Source organism: Morone saxatilis, unplaced genomic scaffold (genome assembly GCF_004916995.1).
Source record: "Morone saxatilis isolate NCDOM2014 unplaced genomic scaffold, NCSU_SB_2.0 Contig16, whole genome shotgun sequence".
Classification (NCBI taxonomy): domain Eukaryota; kingdom Metazoa; phylum Chordata; class Actinopteri; family Moronidae; genus Morone; species Morone saxatilis.
In genome coordinates, this window is record NW_023339718.1 from 19,389,597 (window position 1) to 19,408,458 (window position 18,862).

At 39.6% G+C, this 18,862-nt stretch overlaps 1 protein-coding gene across 1 annotated transcript in view; it reads right to left on the bottom strand.

The window, feature by feature from the left end:
- Positions 1-1,464: 1,464 nt before the first annotated feature.
- Positions 1,465-18,862, bottom strand: part of ppil2 (peptidylprolyl isomerase (cyclophilin)-like 2) — a 28,752-nt gene continuing 11,354 nt past the window's right edge. The window contains exons 13-20 of the mRNA XM_035658812.1: positions 13,057-13,146; positions 10,931-10,964; positions 7,880-7,997; positions 7,116-7,172; positions 5,044-5,116; positions 4,450-4,512; positions 3,705-3,847; positions 1,465-1,728 (exon numbers count right to left, since the gene is read on the bottom strand). Of these exons, the coding sequence (XP_035514705.1) occupies positions 1,626-1,728; positions 3,705-3,847; positions 4,450-4,512; positions 5,044-5,116; positions 7,116-7,172; positions 7,880-7,997; positions 10,931-10,964; positions 13,057-13,146 (681 nt within the window). The 3' untranslated portion in view covers positions 1,465-1,625. The remainder of the gene's footprint in view (positions 1,729-3,704; positions 3,848-4,449; positions 4,513-5,043; positions 5,117-7,115; positions 7,173-7,879; positions 7,998-10,930; positions 10,965-13,056; positions 13,147-18,862) is intronic.

Here is an 18,862-nt window from a genome sequence, read left to right on the forward strand (position 1 = left end):
GAGAAAAAAATAACATAAAATCAGACTACTGACTAATAAAATAGATAAAACAACACTAAAACTATAAACAAAACAGATTTTTTTTTGGAAGCAAGCACACGTCTAATTGCAGATGTTCACCAGATACACTGGCTTCATCAGGTTTGCACATCCAATGCTTTCCGTTAGTGTTTCAGAAGCTCTTCAGCCAATCTAACATTTTTGTAAACACTAAATATTATTTTTAGTAAATGTAGGCTTTTATACACAAGTAAATTTCATGCTTCAGAGACGAAAGATTCTCCAGCAAAAATTGACCTGGCAGCTTAAATAGAAGAAGCTATGTATGAGACACTATGTCAGCTAAAAGAACCGAAGCTGACTAAAATAAGATGAATAAGAAAAGGTTTCGTCTATCCTTGAAAAACACTAGTGAGCACGTCAAAGCTTCAAAAAGCTACAGATGTAGTTTTCTCTGAACATTTTCTGGGTCAGCTATATGTTAATATCTGTGAGTTTTACAGTTCAAAAGCTTTTTTGCCTATTTTGCAAAAACAATTTTCAAATTATGTTCTGGTAAACAGGAACAAAAACTGCCATCACAGTGGATAGGATTAGATTTTATAAAAAAGGCACAATGCCAATTCAATACAGACATGACTAAATCTAATAATGGCTATTGAAAACAGAAGAACAATCCAATGCAACTCTCACACCCCCAACTGCATGCTACAGGCAACAACAATAGTGACATTTTTTTATTGTTCCTCATTAAAATGAAGAAAGAACTGAAAGCATTTTCAGGTCATTTGATTACATTTTCCAAACCCCGAAGCTCTTCATAGAAGGTTATTTTGGTCAGCTTAGATTTTAAAAAGGGTTTTGAAAAAAACACAATAGTTAAAATGAAGAAAACTAAAAATCTAACTATTCAAGGGTTTGTGTTAGGTGAGAAGAATCAGCGCGTATCTAAAATAACCAGACCACCAGTGTGGACAAGTGTGGGCTGCCTTGACTTTGATACAACCTATAACTTTCAAGCTTTCTGTGGCGTGCGGTGCTAAATGATTATAGAAACGTGACAAGAAAATCCATTAAAACACTTTGGAGTTGAGCCAAAGTAGCCGGCTCAGAGCTGAAACTGCTGCATGTCGTCATTCTTTACCAGAACATGAACGCTGATATCCTGAAACCTCTCTTCACAGCCACCACAGTCTGGTGATGGGAGTTAATCATGGTCACAAATACTGATTAGACCATCCTGGACCAAACATTGATCAAACTGTCTAGGACCAAAGATATCGATCAGATGGTTTTGGCCCTGTCTTAACTATCCTGGATGATGAATATAAGATTAATTACCTTTTACACTGACTAGTGTTTCCTCTTAATAAGTGCTGACATATTTCTACTTTATACATTGCCTTAAAATCAATAGTCACAGTGTCTTTGAAGGAAGATATATAAAATGACATAACGATACCATCTTTGAAAAAAAAAAAGTAACTTTAATTTCTCATTTGACAAGACAACAACACTACTGAGAGATAAAAAACAATTAGATAAGTATGAATTTGAAATACATTTTGCTCATGCTAAACCAGAAAAGTAAAAATACAGACGGGTAAATGCTGAATGTGTTGATGCTACCAGGAGCTGAAGTCTCCGAAGCTGGTCTTGCCTTTGGACTTCTTGGCCACTGCTCCGCTGGTGGACGGCCCATTTTCCTCTTCAGCAGCTGGACGTTTTCTGAGGGAGAAGAATACATACACACACATATATATAAATATCATAATCAGCTGTTTTCCCACAGATGTGTGCCTCTAGTTTCTTGGGTTTCTCTGATCTGTTCATCCTTTTGCCCGAGTTCTCTCTTTTCTCTTTGTAGATGTTGTTGTTTCTTCCTTTGTATAAAGTATACAGGCCTTTTATGTTTTATTCTTCTCTTTCCTGGAGGTGAAACTATAATGTGGGCAAGTCTTCAACATTTTTTGCTTATTTCTTTGTGGTCTGACAAGGTCATAGATGAATTTGCATAAGAGAGAGGATGCTTCAGACAGGCTGTACAAAAACAGGTTTTTTCCTTCAATCAGACATCCACATGAGCCCTCCCCATTACTTGTTATGAATCTGACCTTTAGGACTGCAACTAATAATATATATATTTTTCATTATCAATTAATCTGTCAATTATTTTCTCAATTAACTGAATCAAAGGTGAGAAAAAAGTACAAAAAATGTCTATCACAGTTTCCAAAAGTCCAAGGAGAAGTCTTCAAATGACCAAACGTCCAAAAAGATTATAAAGATCTAAAAAGAAGAAAAGCTAATTGCTGGAGGTATTTTTCCTTAAAAGGACCAAAACAATTAATTACCATATGGTTGCAGATTAATTTCCAATGAATCAATTGACTAGTTGGTCAACCAACTCAAATGTAAACACATTACCTAAACATTATATCTAAACTTAGAGCTGATATGTTCAATATTTTTACATGAGCAACAGATCAAATGACATAACTGACATCATTTTACTTCGCTGAACATGAATCTAAAATCTAGATTTTCAAACTGGAAAAACATCTGAAATATCTGGATAAATATCTCTCCAACAAAATCAGCTTCCATACTCTCTACGCCTTTAACTGCCTGATGTTTCCTCACAAGACATTTCTTCTGCTCTCTGTTGTTTAGTGTTGAGCAAGTAGCTACACTCGGCTTGTTTGAGCTTGTTTGTGTAAACCGCTGCCTATGGTTTTATGTGGGGGGGGTTGGTGAGAGTGGTGAGACGCATTCATAGAGTCAACAAGCAGTTGAAAAACTAAAAGAATTAGCTGAGAGTGGATAAAATATGTATAGATTTTAATTAAATGTCAAATCTAAAAACAAACAAACTTTGATGTAGGATTAGTAAGAGTTTTTTATGACATTTATAAAATGTAAAAAAAAATAATATATATTTCATGCCACAATTTAAACCCAGAAACAAGGTTAAAATGACTGTAATCACACAGCCTGACATATGATCTTCCAGTGTATTCTTTCAAACAATAGATAATTTCTAGTCATGCATAAACCATTTTAAAGCACAATACTATTTTAGATAAACATTATGTATGTCATTCCCACCCTGTGTTTCTCTATTGAGCAGAATCTTACTGGAAATGCTAAAATGAACAAGCATTTTCCCCCACTGACAAACCCCTAAAAAGACCATTAATGAGTGCTGAAACACACCACGTGTCACTTTTACATTTAACTGTCTGGAGAAATGGACGACCTGTTATTTGGGAGCATTAGTAGTGACATGCTCTGCATAAATCTAAATATGAGAACATGATGTGATGACAGGAGTGGGATAAAATGGGTAAATTCTGAAGATAAAATGTCATCAAAGAGAGAAAAATCATGAGAATAATTATCTATTAATATGCACTTTAGCCAAAGTACAACATTTTCAGTTCAGTTAATGCACTTATAATTGAGTAATTTCAGTATCCCACAAATGGTACTGGGTTATACATTGTGTAAAGTGTCTTAGATGTAACTTCTTCATTTTTCTTCCCTTCACTGACATTTTCATTCAAATTCTGCCTGTTTGTAAATATGCAGCTTTTTATATACGTCAGCGATGCCTATGGATGAGTCACTGCTAAAAGCAGAGGCAGAGAGAAGAGGGTAGTTTGCTGAATAGTAAATCAGTATGCAAGTGTGTGATTCCTTACGTTGTGGCAGGGTTGATGTATTTCCCTACACCTGCTTTGAAGGTCTTTGGTGCCTGCTCCTCCTTGGCTTTCTTCAGGGCAATGCTGGTTTGCTGCTTCTCCTCCTCCTGCTCCTGAAGCTCCTTTTCTCGCTCTGCTGCAATCTGAAAAACACAAATCATGTAAATCCCCACAACTACATACATATCAGATCAGAGGATACAGTGGCAGTGAAGTGGCGCTCACACCACAGAACTTTATGATCAGTAACTGTTACTCCCATGTTGTCGCTCACTGTGCAATCTGTGTTTAAAAAGGCAAGTGGGACAACGAGATCCAGTGGACAGTTTTCCTAAGACCATGACCTAAAAAGGTAAAGTGTCCAGCTTTAATTTCAGGGTAACCAGTGTAGTCATTTTAGGCCTACTGCTGCCCTGTTATAGCATGCATTAGCAATACAGTTATTTTAATCTGTAACTGTTTTCTCAATTTAATCAATTGAAAATTTACTTCATCACAATATTGTTGACCTAATATTGACAACCTCAAGACACCCTACAAGCTGTTGTTTACCTCAGTCACTGTTTCAATTCAATATGTTGGTGTGAAGAACCACAACGATGAAAAATGTGTCCAAAAAAACTGTCAAATACTTAGACAGTACTACTATGTGGATGTATACCTGAAAGGAACCTTGGTTCACTCTGTGTTTTATCATAAAGTCAGTATTGTTCATGTATGCAAACACACAGAGAGACACACAAACCTGAGCATCAGCCTCTTCGTATGGGTCCACGAACACAGTCGCACTTATGATCTTGATCTCCGACTGTAAAACAGAGTCAAAATTAATTCAAGTCAAGTTTTAACTTTAACTTACTAACATTAATATAAACTTAAAATAATGTAGCTGCATTTGTTGTAAGTTCTTTTTTTTTTTTTTTTTACAAGTTATTTGTCATTTAGAATAACAGAATGACACTGCTGCTTCGCAAAAACTGAATTTAGTCCCTCATTGTCATTGCTATTTCATGTCTCTCTGGCCCCTGCTGCATTTCTTGTCTTAATACCTGACCTTTAGAAGATCCATGTAAGGGTCAAACTGACATTATGGCTGAGTCTCGCATTCCTCAGCTGCTGTTAATGTTAGCGATCTAGGAACTTAAACTGATTCTATTCATTTGCACTGGACAGGGATTTCAGCAACATTTCAACATAGTAAATTGAAATGTAATTTGACCCAAAAAAACAATCTGTGGAGGGATATTTCTTAAAATTCCAGTGAGTAAACTCATACATTTCAAAGTAAAATTAAATTATGTTTAAGCCAATCAAGACCTTGAACATCAGTAATTCCTACCTTTGGTTTGTCTGTTTTGGGATCACTCTCCACATTTTCCATGGCTGTTAGAGTCTCAAAGCCACCAACAATCCTGCAAAAGAGATGAACACAACACATGATCCACATCCTTGATTTGAAAAATCCTCCATACATCTTGGTGGGAGCAAAAGAGAGCTGGGCTCCCCACACAGGTCTCAGATCACACTGATCTGAGACAGGGACGATAAAACAAGGGCAGCATATCCCCTCACAACAAAATACTGAAAAATAAAACAACTATTGGAGACTTTCAAAATGACTTATCCTATGTAAAGACTGATGTGCTCCATCACGACTCGAGGGCTGTAGGGTGGTTTTGAGGAAGAAACTAAGTTTAAATCCCTGTGACACCATCCATCCTGCTGAAGTGTCCTCAAGCCATCTCAACCTGTAGCTTTCATTTTTCACAAAAGTGAACATGAGTTGCTGTTCAAAGCAAATGATTATAGTCTGTGTTATCAGCACACTGGCTTCATGTTGTAAACACAGAAGAAAAAAAGAACCGAAGATATAGAGTCAAATGCTAAGGGCCAAGAGGCGATCTGTTAGCGACTCCCCTGGTGCCGAGCACTTTAAGAAGTTGCTCTTACTTTGCTCTTTATCCAAAGTCTTTATCCAGCTGCTCCTGTGGGGGCTTCCTGTCACCATGTAGAGAGTGAGAAGACATGTACACCCAATAGCAAGCAAGGAGTGCTTCTCGGGCCACATGTGCACGGCTTCCACATGTTCAGATGAACAGAGGAGCTCCCACACGACATGACTCACTGACCTCCCAATATCAGGCAAAACTATCTATTAGTACAAAACTATTTTGGTTTCTTTTCATGCCAAGAATCAACCAATACATTTGCTTCTCCCATCTGAAGCCTCTTTCTCACATTCACTGTAACATCTAAATGGTGTGGCCATTTTCCAATGTCATATAAAACATTCAAGCAGTTTCCAGGTCAGGAAATGGTAAAAATATTGATCACAGATTTGGTTAGAACAAAAGCAGCAATACTGCCACATAGATCACACAACAGATAACAGAACTGTGACCTAAGACATTTCACGTTTAACTATTTATCAAGACAGCTTTATTTCTGGTACTAAAATGTACAGTAAGGGTCTGCAATATGGATAAAAAGCCATTCCACTACAAAACAACAACGTACAAAGAAACATCATTAAGACAGCCTGTGTGAGGATTAAGGTTTTTTACAGTGCTGTCACTTGAGATGAGAAGGAAAAATACAGACAATAAATCTGTATTTTTAAAATAAATTCTAATACCCCTGGTCCTAAGGGAGCATTTAAACTTATAGGTTCAAAGTTGAACTACCTGGCTGTGGCCACATCTCATAAACCAGACAATTGAACCCCAAAACAGCCCAGTCTGATTTTCATCTTAGCAGAAGTGTCCTCTGTGAAAGAGTTCACATCAAGATCAGGTTAAGTGAACTGACATTGCCAGTCCCATTAAATGTGCAAAGACTGCAGTCAGGAAAGGATAAAGAGCTGGACGCCCGGTTGAAGCAGAAGCTTTTTAAGTGTGTTGACCATGTGAAGAATCAGTCAGTTGAAAGCAGTCTGAATATTTTTAGACAGCAGCCAGGGCTTTCTCCAAGAAGACAACCATTTAAGATCCTCAGCTCGGCAGAGAGAGAGAGAGAGAGACACAGCAATCAGTTTAAAGTAAGCATCTACTAAATTTTTCACAGCTCTTGGCCAGGAGTCAGACTGGAAGTCACAATATTGTTGGTAGTGTCTGGAGCTCTAAAGGAAGCAAATATGTATTAAAGAATAATATCAGAGAGTGACAAAGAGAGACAGGGATTGAAGAGAAGATTAAGAGGAAGACGACAAGAAAAATAAAGAAGAAGAAGAGAAAGAAAGAGCTAAAAAGAAGATGACCCAACTGTTTGTGTAAGTGGCTCTGAGCATTAGGCAAGTGTTTGTCACAATGTTCACCTTTCAAAGCCATCTGCCTCAGCTGTTACACAAAACACTGTCAGCCTGTAAGGCACAGTGGAGTCAATTTGAAAACATGAAAAGAATAGACGGTCTACCTTCCAAATACTGTGTGCTTCCTGTCGAGGTAGGTGCACGACCGGAACGTGATGAAGCTGAGAGAAAACAGAACAAAAACAACAAAACATCAAAAATCTAAGAAATGTTAGGTTCAGTAAATTAATATGTGAAAGAGATTGGAAGTATTGGAAACAAACAAAAAATCTAAAAGGGAGCCTTGAAGTAGATGCAGAAGCCATGTCTGTTTACATAACTACTTTAGTTTGACTAAATACACAAAATAAACTTTATAAACAATGATAAACAGAACATTTACAGATTTTTCATCACAAAAGCTCCATCAATCAAAAGGTAATCATATCAAATGATATAATAAATAGTCTAACATATTAATGTGGTTATAAGCATATATCATCACAATTTTAGGTGTTTATTAAATATTCTGTTTTGTGTGAAGGATTTAGTGGCATCTAGCAGTGAAAACATAACTATCATAGTTATGTTTTCACCTGTGAACAGAACATGTTTTCTTCGCAGAGAGGAATTGTTCAAATTGACTTTTTAATGAAAGAAATGCAAAAAAAGCCATAATACATAAAAAGCTCATCTGCACATTCTATATATGGTATTAATTCTGCCAGCATTGCATTTTTCTTTTTTATTCCCCTAGTGGGCCTCAGCAAAGAAATCAAAGGACGGAAGGGATAGAAAAAACAAAACATAATTCTCTGTTGACTGACTTTCTAGCACAGAGCAGCTGTTCAAAGTTTAGGAAAAACTGCTTTTAAGAAACATTTCTTACAACTGGGACTTGTTGGTGTTTGGACCAGAGTTTGCCATACTGAGAACCCCCCGGCCGGTATGGGACAGGTTGGGCCGAAATTCATCCTTGAAAGGTTTTCCCCAGAAGGATTCCCCTCCTGGGAATGGAGGAAGTGGGTGAGAGAGGAAGGAAAGGCACAAAGAGAGAGAGACACAGGGGATCTGATTATTATTGCAGGTAATACTGCTGACAGACAACAATATCCTAAAAAATATCGAGGGTATGTTTTCATGACCCACTGAAGCAGAAAAACCCGCAAAATTTGTCTTGTTTTAAATTTCAGCAGTGCTTATTGCTTAAGCTTCAGATGCACAGGTAAAGTTGTGATGCGTTTCTGAACGTTTGTTCAATCTACAGACCCTTTTCACAACAGACGTTTTTTCAAAAGCACCGGTGTAATTCATTACATAAACGATGGCTGTAGTCCATTTTGGTGTGCAGGTTTCAGGCCCCTGTTGTAAAGCATTCTTGCTCAATGGCTTTGCTTACTGAGACACTTAAACAGAGCAGTCATAATGTTATCGGTTACACCTGGACTTTCCCCGTTATGACAAGTCAAAATGTCAGCTGTGGAAAAAGTCTATTGGGTTGTCTCAATACAGCCAGTTCAAATTTCAGAATAATATAAGATATAGGGTTCACACAGTTAAAAAAATATTCTCTTGGGCAAAAACAGTGTATTGAAGTTAAAGCATTTCTCAGTCTTATATAAACAGATCTTACAATTTAGATAAAACTAAATGTCGGCAATAAAGGCACCCTGGGAAGTTTTTGACCACTCATGACACTACGGATACTGTAAACAATGCAGGTTTAAAAACCAAAACACTCAGCTTTGCAAATGTTTAACATGTCAAGCAGCGAGGAAACACAATCTGTTTTGTGAGAAACATGGAAGATAAAAATAACCAGTGTTCCTTCAATTTATAAACAAAAGCATCCTTGTTAGAAAAAAAAAGTAAATGTTAACCTTGTTTGTACAAACTTTTGTCACTTGTTGTCCATGAAACTCAAATCATCTCAAAACTAAATTGAATGTTGCTGGTAGTATCAGTTCAGTCATTTAATTGCAACATTGGGATTTAATGTATGTAAAAGCAAATGAGCACACTTTAGGGAGTAAAACCGATACGATTGAGCTCATGCAGTGTTTAATTTTCAGCTCCATAATGCGCAATGTTACATTTTATACTGTGAAATATGAGTAAACTAGTATCTGACACTAATGACTGGCTCTATCCACACTATTTATTCAAATTACTGCACCACTAAAGAAACACAAATAAGGCACAAAATATTTTCATTAGATACAAAAGACCTGTTTGCCCTTGAACATGGAGCCATGTTGAGAGCCTTCAGCTGTGAATCATTATTGAGACTGACTTCATCATTAAGAATCATCATGATGAGCATACAGGAATACACACTGCAGGAGCTTATTGGCTCCCAACAGGGGGAGAGGATCTGTCGCCCTGAGGTGTGTTTCACTATCCTGCATCCTGCCAGCTGGTGTACGTGCATGAAACCGTGTGTGCATATATAGGTACAGTAAGTACCGTATGTGTGTGTTTATGCTGGAGTGTAAACGCATACTCAAAGGCTTGATACAGCCGTCAACTTCCCCTGTGACATTTCTGCATAATTTATCAACTCGCTGACATTTTACCGACTGGATCATAAATGAAGGGAGAGCAAGAGAGGAGGACGAGGAGAGAAATTCATTCTCACAAAAGAGTTAACCAATAAATCCAACTGCATTTCCTGCGATGTTTGAAAGTTTCCCTGAATTAAATCAACAGCACAACCTCAAACTTACTAAACCGGTTTAATAGGAAAGAAAGCAGGAAATAAAATATCCTCCACTGAGTGACAACTGTGAAGAATCTCCACTAATGAAAGCATTATTTGGGCATTACAAAATACAGGAGCATGTGCTTCCTGTTTCATATTTTGAATACATGTCTGGGATTTCATTTCATCTTTCTCCAAAGCATCTGGTTCTGAAGGGTTTTATATAAATGAGGCTCTTCTGAACTTGTGGAACGTGGTAATGCTACAGTGAGCAGTTTGACGGATGTGTCTCTTTCCAATTCATGTACATGCAATGAAAGAGAGGGATTTACTCAAAATGTATGGCCAATTTTTGTAGGATTTTCTTGACACTTAAATCTCAAAATCCAAGTGTCAAGAAATGTACCATATCAAGGTTCAATATCTTATTTTGCCATCTCTACCCCCTACACAAAAACTGAACAAGAGAGCACGTTACAGCTTTCTTACCTCTTCAAAAGAATATCAAACAAGAAATCAAAAGACGACAATTGTCACCCCTGCTCTGGTCTGACAAGTTTAAAAACAAACATGTCAAACAAAAAAAAAGGAAAACAATGGAAAAGGGTGTTCTTAATGATACACAAAATTAAATGCTAGTAACTACACAAGCACTGCATGCTGCAGGACTGTTAGACACTTAGTAAAACTGCACCTTTAAAAGCCAGTTAGAGGTCTGCTCGTGAGCACACTTTGTTCAGTCCAGGTGATGAGGAGGATTTTTACCCACAGGCCAGGAATTCTGCACCTTCATAAATCTGTCATGGAGGACGTGTTTTGCGTAGTGTTCGGAGACGCCCACAGACACAGAGCACACTTTGTGCTGCAAACTCTCAGAGCAGCACAGACGACATGAAGGGAGGAAATTAACTGTATGAGGCCTAGCAGTCAATTACACTGAGCTGCCTCTTCAAAACAGGAAAATTACACAAAATGCCGGTTGACTGGTTGTTCACCGCACCCTCACTCAGCCCTCCTCTCATCTACATCATTTCTCTTTCTATTTGTGCGTGTGTGTGTATACACAAGTGTCTTCTGTGCTCCCATGTGCCTTCACAGAGTATATTTAGTAACACTCTTGACTTGCATCTTGAGATGCAAGCTGTATTTACGCAAAGCTTCCAAAAAGGAACTATTAATAATTCATCAGAGAGGTGTTATGTAATTCAAAATGCGGTTAAAGTGCAGTGCTCATCTTACCTGTGCCAGTGCCAGTGGGGTCCCCTCCTTGAATCTGGAAACAAACAAAGTCTGTTAAGTTTGACTGACCTTAGCTGCAAAGTCAAATACTTAGAATAAGAAAATGTCTAATTTATGTAAAGTGGTCAAATGAGACTCATTAACCACGGACAAAGATTTCAGAATACAGGCCTGTATTGTTCATTGTTGAGGCTCAACTTTGGTATTATTGTTTATACACTAGAGTATAACACATACACTGCATGTGCATTTCTTTAGACTTGTTGTTTAACGATACACTGGGGGGTTGTGACCACTAGTGCTGATATGGAGCAAAGATGTGATGAGTGGGTCCCTGTACTGTTTGTGTACAACAATGCACATGGACACCATGAGGAAAGATGGAAAGGGAAAATGTTTATTTCTTCTACTTTTTGGCTTGAAAATGTCACATTGCCACATTCTACAACAATACTGACACACAGAGTGGCAACAACAATGAATGGAGAAAGCAAAAAGCTAAAAAACTAAAATATGTAAATAACAGTCAAACTCTTCATCTAAGACATGGCTGACATTAGAGAGAGGATGTAGTGCAATTGTGGCACAGCTTTCATTGGACTAGTTAAGTCAAGTCAGGTATAGTTAATTCACTTCTTCATAGCACAAATGGCCCTAAAAACTGTTTGGGACAATTCCATATAGTATACTGTAGCTAGTTGTACTGAATGAAACATTTTCTTTTTCTTGTATTTTCAGCTTTATTGGACTGATGTAGAAGGAAGAGGCGGAAAACGGGGGAGCATGACATGCAAGGCCACTGGCTAGAATTTAACAGGTCATTTGGCTATGAAAGCTCTGGTGAATTTAACATTTTCAAGTAAAAATTGAGTTTGAAATAATGCCTAAATCATGGGTAAAACTACAAAGGAAGACTGCAAAATGATGTAAACACGGAAGATAACCAATACACATTTTAAAACATGCATAAACATTTTTGATTAATGAATGAGTAAAGAAATTTATCCAACATGTTTGCTGGATTAAGGTTATATACACACATATAAAGGTGTTTGGTTAAGAATTTTGAATGTGAAATATTTACTATAAAAACTCTACAGCCTACCATCAATAAGGCTTGATGGTCATTGCAAAATGATAAGCTCTCAGATTTACAACACTTCTAGATCTGTGTATATAGTTTAGTTTCACATAATTCAACGGCTAAAAACGTCTAGTTCACTTCCATGTCACTCTACATCACCAGCAAAAATGTGCTTTTGATGATATTTTAAATTTGTTTTAGCAAACACTAATCAAAGCCTATATATGCCCTTTTGTTCTTTGACTGAATGGAGACAGCAGATTCATAGAAACTGCACGGTTGCAATGTAATGTTTAAAAGTCCCAGGTACCTAAGCAGACTCGCATGTAAAACACCTGCACCATTTCACCGTTAAACAACTCTTCTCACTGTTTGAGCCTGAAGGCTACTCGCAGCCTTGTGGGGGTCAAAGTGAAACTATCAAATTCTTAGAAGTGTCATCTCAGGATGGTCAGTACACTCGCAAGGTCCTGATAAACTGCTTTAAGGGAAGCAAGGTTCCACATTTCTGTTCCCATTAACAAACTGCTTTAAAGGTGTTTGTTGCTACAAAATGATTCTCTTCAAGCCCCCCGCCCTTTCAGCTGTGGAGGATAAGTAGAAAGTGGCACAGTAATTATGAATAAACAATTCACAGCTCGCCACTGTGTATGAAAACTACGGGACAGAATGAAAAAGATAAGGGTCCTCTTGAGACCAGATGTCCACTCAGTCACTATACTTATGGGAGCGGCAGCTCTGAAATAAACAGATGAGCGGCTGATCAGAGACCTGTCATTTCAAATTCTCAGTCTGGGTTAAGAAGCTTCAGTTGTAAAGTAGGAAGAAAAAAGCTGTGTTTACTCATCTGCATCAACTGCAATTCACAGGGAAAACATAAAAAATATCTCTCTAAATTTGGAAATCTTTGTCAGCCTGTGCTCAATGAAGCAATCAAAGCCAAAGGTGGTACTTTGTTTTGGTGTATTTTTGAAGTACACTATTGGCTGTAGTGTTGTTAAGTAACCACAAAAGAGCACCTTTATCTGGTCGAAGTCCTTACCATAAAATTACGGATGGACCTGTGGAAGACAGTCCCATCATAGTAGCCTTTTTTACACAGACGGGTGAAATTCTCTCCAGCTTTGGGAACCTGGAGGACAGAAGATGCAGAAATAGTTTAAAAACAACACCCACAATAGATATAATTTCATATAAATATATATATTTATGAATATAATTTCAGTTCAATTCAGTTTCCCAGTTTTGACATACTGAATGTGCTAGCTGTCCACAGCTAATAATATCAGCTGCTCTATAAGCGTATTGTTAGTGGAATCAGTGATGAGTGTTAAAATGAGTAAGAATGCAGTGAAAATACAGGTTAAACATATAGACAGTGTGTGAAATCACAGCTGAGCCTTCTGAAAGTTCTGTGTTGTGTGCCAAAAAAATCAAATGTCTGTGATAGGAGGAGATCTTTTGATAAACCCAGTAACATATCCACACACTCAACCTTTTTAACACTTAGATCAACTAGATGGTGAATGTCAATACCTGTCTGATGCCACATCCTATCAGCTATAACACTATGAGCAATGACAGGTGAAGTGAATAAGACTGATCTTGTTATCATGGCACCTGTCAGTGGGTGGGATGTATCAGGCAGCAAGTGAACATTTTCTACTCAAAGTTGATGTGTTAGAAACAGGAAAAATGGGCAGCGTGAGGATTTAAGTGACATTTTGACGAGGGCCAAATTGTGATAGCTAGACGTGGAGAGTGAAGGCTGGCCGGTGTGGTCCGATCTAACAGATGAGCTACTGTAGCTCAAACTGCTAAAAAAAAGTTCATGCTGGTTCTGATAGAAAGGAGTCAGAACACACAGTGTGCATCACAGTTTGTTGCGTATGGGGCTGCATAACATTATGACCACTAGGGTGCCCAGGTGGTCATAATGTTATGGCTGATCAGTGTACGTGTGTGTGTGTATTTACACATGTTAAATGCTTCAGATCATTTATTTTCATATAAAGCTTGTCCAAGCAACAGAACTTTTCTGAAATATTATTTTATACTTGTGAAAGTAGAGAGATGACAGGAAAAATAAGGGGAGAGAGATGGGGATGTGTTAATGGTCGGTACCCTAACCCCGTGGCCCTGTGCAGAGCTGCCTCTCACGGTTTCGCCATGTGACACACGATTTTGCCTGTTTCCACACGCACTCACGACCACACATCCAATTTATCAGCAAAAAAATGTTCTTTTTGGGTGAGAATTCCGATCTTGGGCTGAGACTGTTCGTGTTTTTTAAACCTCCCAGAACGGTAAACCGCTGCACCATATTGACTACAGTCTAGTGCCCCGGCCGAAGTTTAGCGACAGAAGAAAGATGCGAGAAAGGACAGCGGAACAACTACCTCGAGACAGAGCTGCCAACTCTCAAGGTTTCGCGTGTGGACAACACGATTTTGGGCATAATTGGGTCACCCCTGACAGAATCTCACTCCAAGGTTTTTTGAAAAGTTGGCAGGTATGCCTGTGGTATTGAAGCAGAAGATGCAGTTACAGCCCCACCGAAAGCTCCCAGGTGACTGTGAACAACACGTTCTGCACCTGTGAAAACTTCCCTGAAACTCCTCATCTCTCCGAGCCCTTAAACAAAAGACTCATCTCATTCAGTTCATCCATTTTACTCTCTTCATCCATCTCTTTTTCTCACTTCTTCCATGTCTGGGTACAGCACAACCCTCTGTTCATCACTAGGTAGTCAGTGCCAGAGCCACTGCTCATTACAGCCCCACATCTGCACTCAATGACAGGCCACGCTCTGCATGAATAACGGCAGTGTTGCAGACATGAGCGAAATGTCAGTGGAAGGCTTCATTACTGGTGGGCAGAGAAGTGTGTGTGTGTTTGTGTGTCTGGTAGGCCTCTCTTCAGGTCCTCGTCGCTCTAGTGCAAAGGCTGGGGGTAACCTAGCTTAACCTATGACCCTGCTCTTCCCCCTGTGTGACCCTGCCCCTTGCCCCCGCCTGAACCCCTTTTACCCCCTCTGCCCCCTCGGCTTCTGGCAGAGATGGATGAGAAGGATGCAGACAAGAGATCACACGCATTCTGCACCCCGCCTCAATGAAAACAAAGCGTGCGGCATTTAAGGAAGACTGGAAGACCGAAGCTTTAATCTGACAGGATGACAGGCCACAGTGGCCTCAGACGGACCTGGGGAACAGCTGAGGAACACAGTGGTACCACACACAGAGGGGAAAGAGGAAGGTGGGGGGTAAGTGAGCTCAGATAGAGACGTTTTCCTGCATTCCTCCTGTTGTCCAAGTGATCTGTAAATATTTGTCAACGGCCCGCAACATGCTTTACCTTTCCCTACTGTTTCTGCTGAATGGGCCACATATCAGAGATGCCTGTCTAAGCGTCATGACCTGTAGTGTCTGAGGTGGCAGCCCGAGAGCCTTTATTGCAGTGTTTGGTTTCCCCAAAAAACACCTCCGGCTGCTTGTTTGCCCTTCAAGTAAAGAAGTAAAACATGGCCTTTCACTTTTACAACATAAAATTGTGGGAATAATGGAATGGAGGCGGAGGAGGATGTGGAGTGGTGACCCGCCTGTCAGGACGTCTAAACAAAGAGGGAGTGGAGGGTCAATCAGACAGACGAGACCTGATAAGCCTGGTCCAGGCCTCCGTTAGCCACTGTTTACTCTGCAGACATACCACTGACCCACAGTCACTTCCTTTCAAGTTGGTCTCATGGATGGAGAGGGATGAAATGGAGAAGGGGCGGAAAAGGAAAGGATGGTGTTGGGCACAGGTTGCACTGGAGAAAACTTGGACTCAAAAACACAATGAAGCAGGGAAAGTATTGCGTTTCTAGACAGTGCTTTGACTTAAACTGCTCTGGGTGTTGATAGGGTCATAAGTTGAAGAAAGAATGAGATTTCACATACTGAACACAAGAAATCAAGAAAGAGAAAAAAAAGGGATGGAGAGAGAAGTACAAAAAAGGAAACAAAACGAGAGTCGAATCCAGCAGCAGCTGAGCGTCGGTTTCACTAGCGGGATCTGGAAAGGTGATGTAATTTAGAGAGAATGGTTGCGGTTGCCTGTACAGAGAGAGGTTTACTGGCCCCAGGCTGGCCGTCTAGAGGGCACACACATCTCCTTGCAGACACTGGGAAACACAGGGCCATAAAACCGAACGAGCTCATGTGTGGAGCACCTCATAAATTAGGCCAAATAGCTATGAAATAATACCCCAAAACATCCATATTAGAGAGAAATTGTAAACATTTTTTATGTCACTTTGAGTAAGAACCTGGCAGCCTCTTGACTTTATCAGCTTTCTTGATGATTATTTTAGGGGGAGGGTCCCAAGAAAACTATTTGGTCTTTCCTCTCCTCTGCTCTCCCGGGATTTAGATCATGACTCAAATGAGTCTCCTCATTCTGTTTTAACGATTACCGCCACACACAAAAACCAAACCACATTTATCACTAAAGAAGGTATTTTCCAATATATATTTTCTTCTCTCATCATGGGGTGGGGTGGGGAGGGGGGCGCTGAGACTCCTCTCATCCCTGATAACATATTATCTATTGGCCTAAGACGTTGACAGGAAACAAATTCCCAGAGATGACAAAAGCCTGGAATGCGATACAAGGAGGTTGTCTCCCACACTCCCTCAGAGAAACATCCCCCAAAGCTACCCCCTTGACACTCCCCCATCCCCTTCCCTCTGAAGGATGTTTTTGTTGGGTAATTGATGCAAAGGTGCTATTGATAAGAAAGAATGAAACATCAAACCACCTCACAGAGAAGTAGACAGGTTGGGAGGGGGGGTTCAGCAGTTGAATCAAACGTCTTGAGAACACCACCAAAGGGAGGATTAATCAGTCTTTCTTCCCCATTTCTGTTCTCACGTTTTCTGTTTTCCTTTCCTCCAACCCCTCCCCCAATTAGTGTGGTTTTCATCCCTCAATGTGTGTGTGCATCCACAATTGTGTGTATGGGTGCGTGTGAGTCTGTGCACTCATAAAATTTCAGAAAATGAGGGCACAAAGTCTGAAATGACGTGTTACAGACGGTGTATTTCTCTACCACAAATTAGATTATGTGACATCTTGTGTTCATCACATTAATGGTTACCTAATGGTTAAGGTTAATGTGAGGTTTAGGCAGGCAAAGGTTTGGTTAAGGTTAAGAAACTAAAACTGTTCTGTGTATAGTTTAGGTTTATGGTTGTGGTTAGGGTTTTAAAGCCTTTGGTCATGGTTAAATAAGAAATACTTACCACAACAACATTTTTGTGTCTACCTTGTGTCTGTTTCTAGTCATGCCTCTATTATGTCATCTTTTCATGCATTCTCTCACTTTTGTGCTCATATAATAAAATGTTTTTATGTTTATATGTGTGGTTTGCTGGTGTGTGTTAATAAATGAGACGAAGAAAGGGGGCCGATCACTTATATAAGAGGTTCAAAACACCCAAAATCTTAAAACCGTTCCACCTGGACTTTTGAAGGCCCATGCTGGACAGACTTTGGCCTCTTTGTAGCAGACTGATGTCATAGGTCGAATTCCTGTGCAGAAGTAGGCCAGGGCCCTGTATGATAGCAGATTGCTGACTAATCATAGAAAACCAGCCAGGGAGGAGACAATGCTCAAGCTCAAAGGAGCTTTGTATTGACAGCAACTCACCGAGTGCCTCAATACCACTGGGGCCTCAGCAACGGACGGTCCCCGTCCAGAGAGGCTGATGCTCTTCGAAGCAGTCTACAAGTGGCTTTATCAACTAATGTGTTTGATGTAAAGGGAGTGTTTGTGTGTGTTTTTGCTACTCCTGCTGGAGCATGCAGTTTCTTATCTGGCCCTTGTATCTAAGAATCTGTTGGCCGACTAAAGTCCGAGGTAGGTGCAGAGTGAAGCCAGTATAGATTCTGTTTATTGTTCCGCTACTGAGCAGATCTCTCATTGTGGCCTCTTAGAGAGTGGAGATGCCTTTCCATTGTGAGAGGGGGAGAAGAGAAAAACAACAACAACAAAAGGAAGGGGGTAGGGGACTGTCTGCTTATTGTGTGTGCATTGTGTGTGAGTGCATGTGTGTATGTGTGTGTTGCAGACATGTTGTGTAAGGCTGAAGTCGCCCAGAGGGGGATTTGGGCTCGCCTGCTCTTAGGGCTGGGCATGTTCCTCGAATGCCGACCCTGGAATTCCATGGCCCTGGGTCAGGACTTTTATTTACAATCCCACCTTACACTATTCCCCAAAACACATACACACACATATCATTGCTCATCTGCTGGCCAGGAGAGAGAAATAGCTTCTGTAGCTGAAGTATCTACTCATATGCTGAGGCTGGTTAAAAATAATTTGCTGCCAGCAACAACTTAAAGCAGTGCAAGTTCTTTCATGCAAATGATGGTGTCAAGGGTCAGTTTGCACACAAAAATGTAAGAAATGTGGATTTTTCAGAATCTATAGCATGCCTAAGGGCTAAAAAGCCTCAGTGATGTCTGCTGCAAACTTCAGACTGAGGCTTGCAATTAACTCTAAAAGCAGTAAATTCTGCTGTGTTTGCACAGGCAAAACGTGAGGGTTATGACCTAAAAGAAGCTATGTAACCATGCAAATGGTTGAAGATGCATGAAACTCCTCACAGTTATACTACGTTTAGTATAACATCATCCTATATATTTACTTAGGCTACTTTATATATAGATAAATATAAAATATTTACTTATATTTTTATCTTGCGCAGGGCACAAATGGCATCGAACTAACTAACTAACTAACCATCCATATGCACCAAGACAAATTCCTCGTAGGTGTAAAAACCTACTTGGCAATAAATCTAATT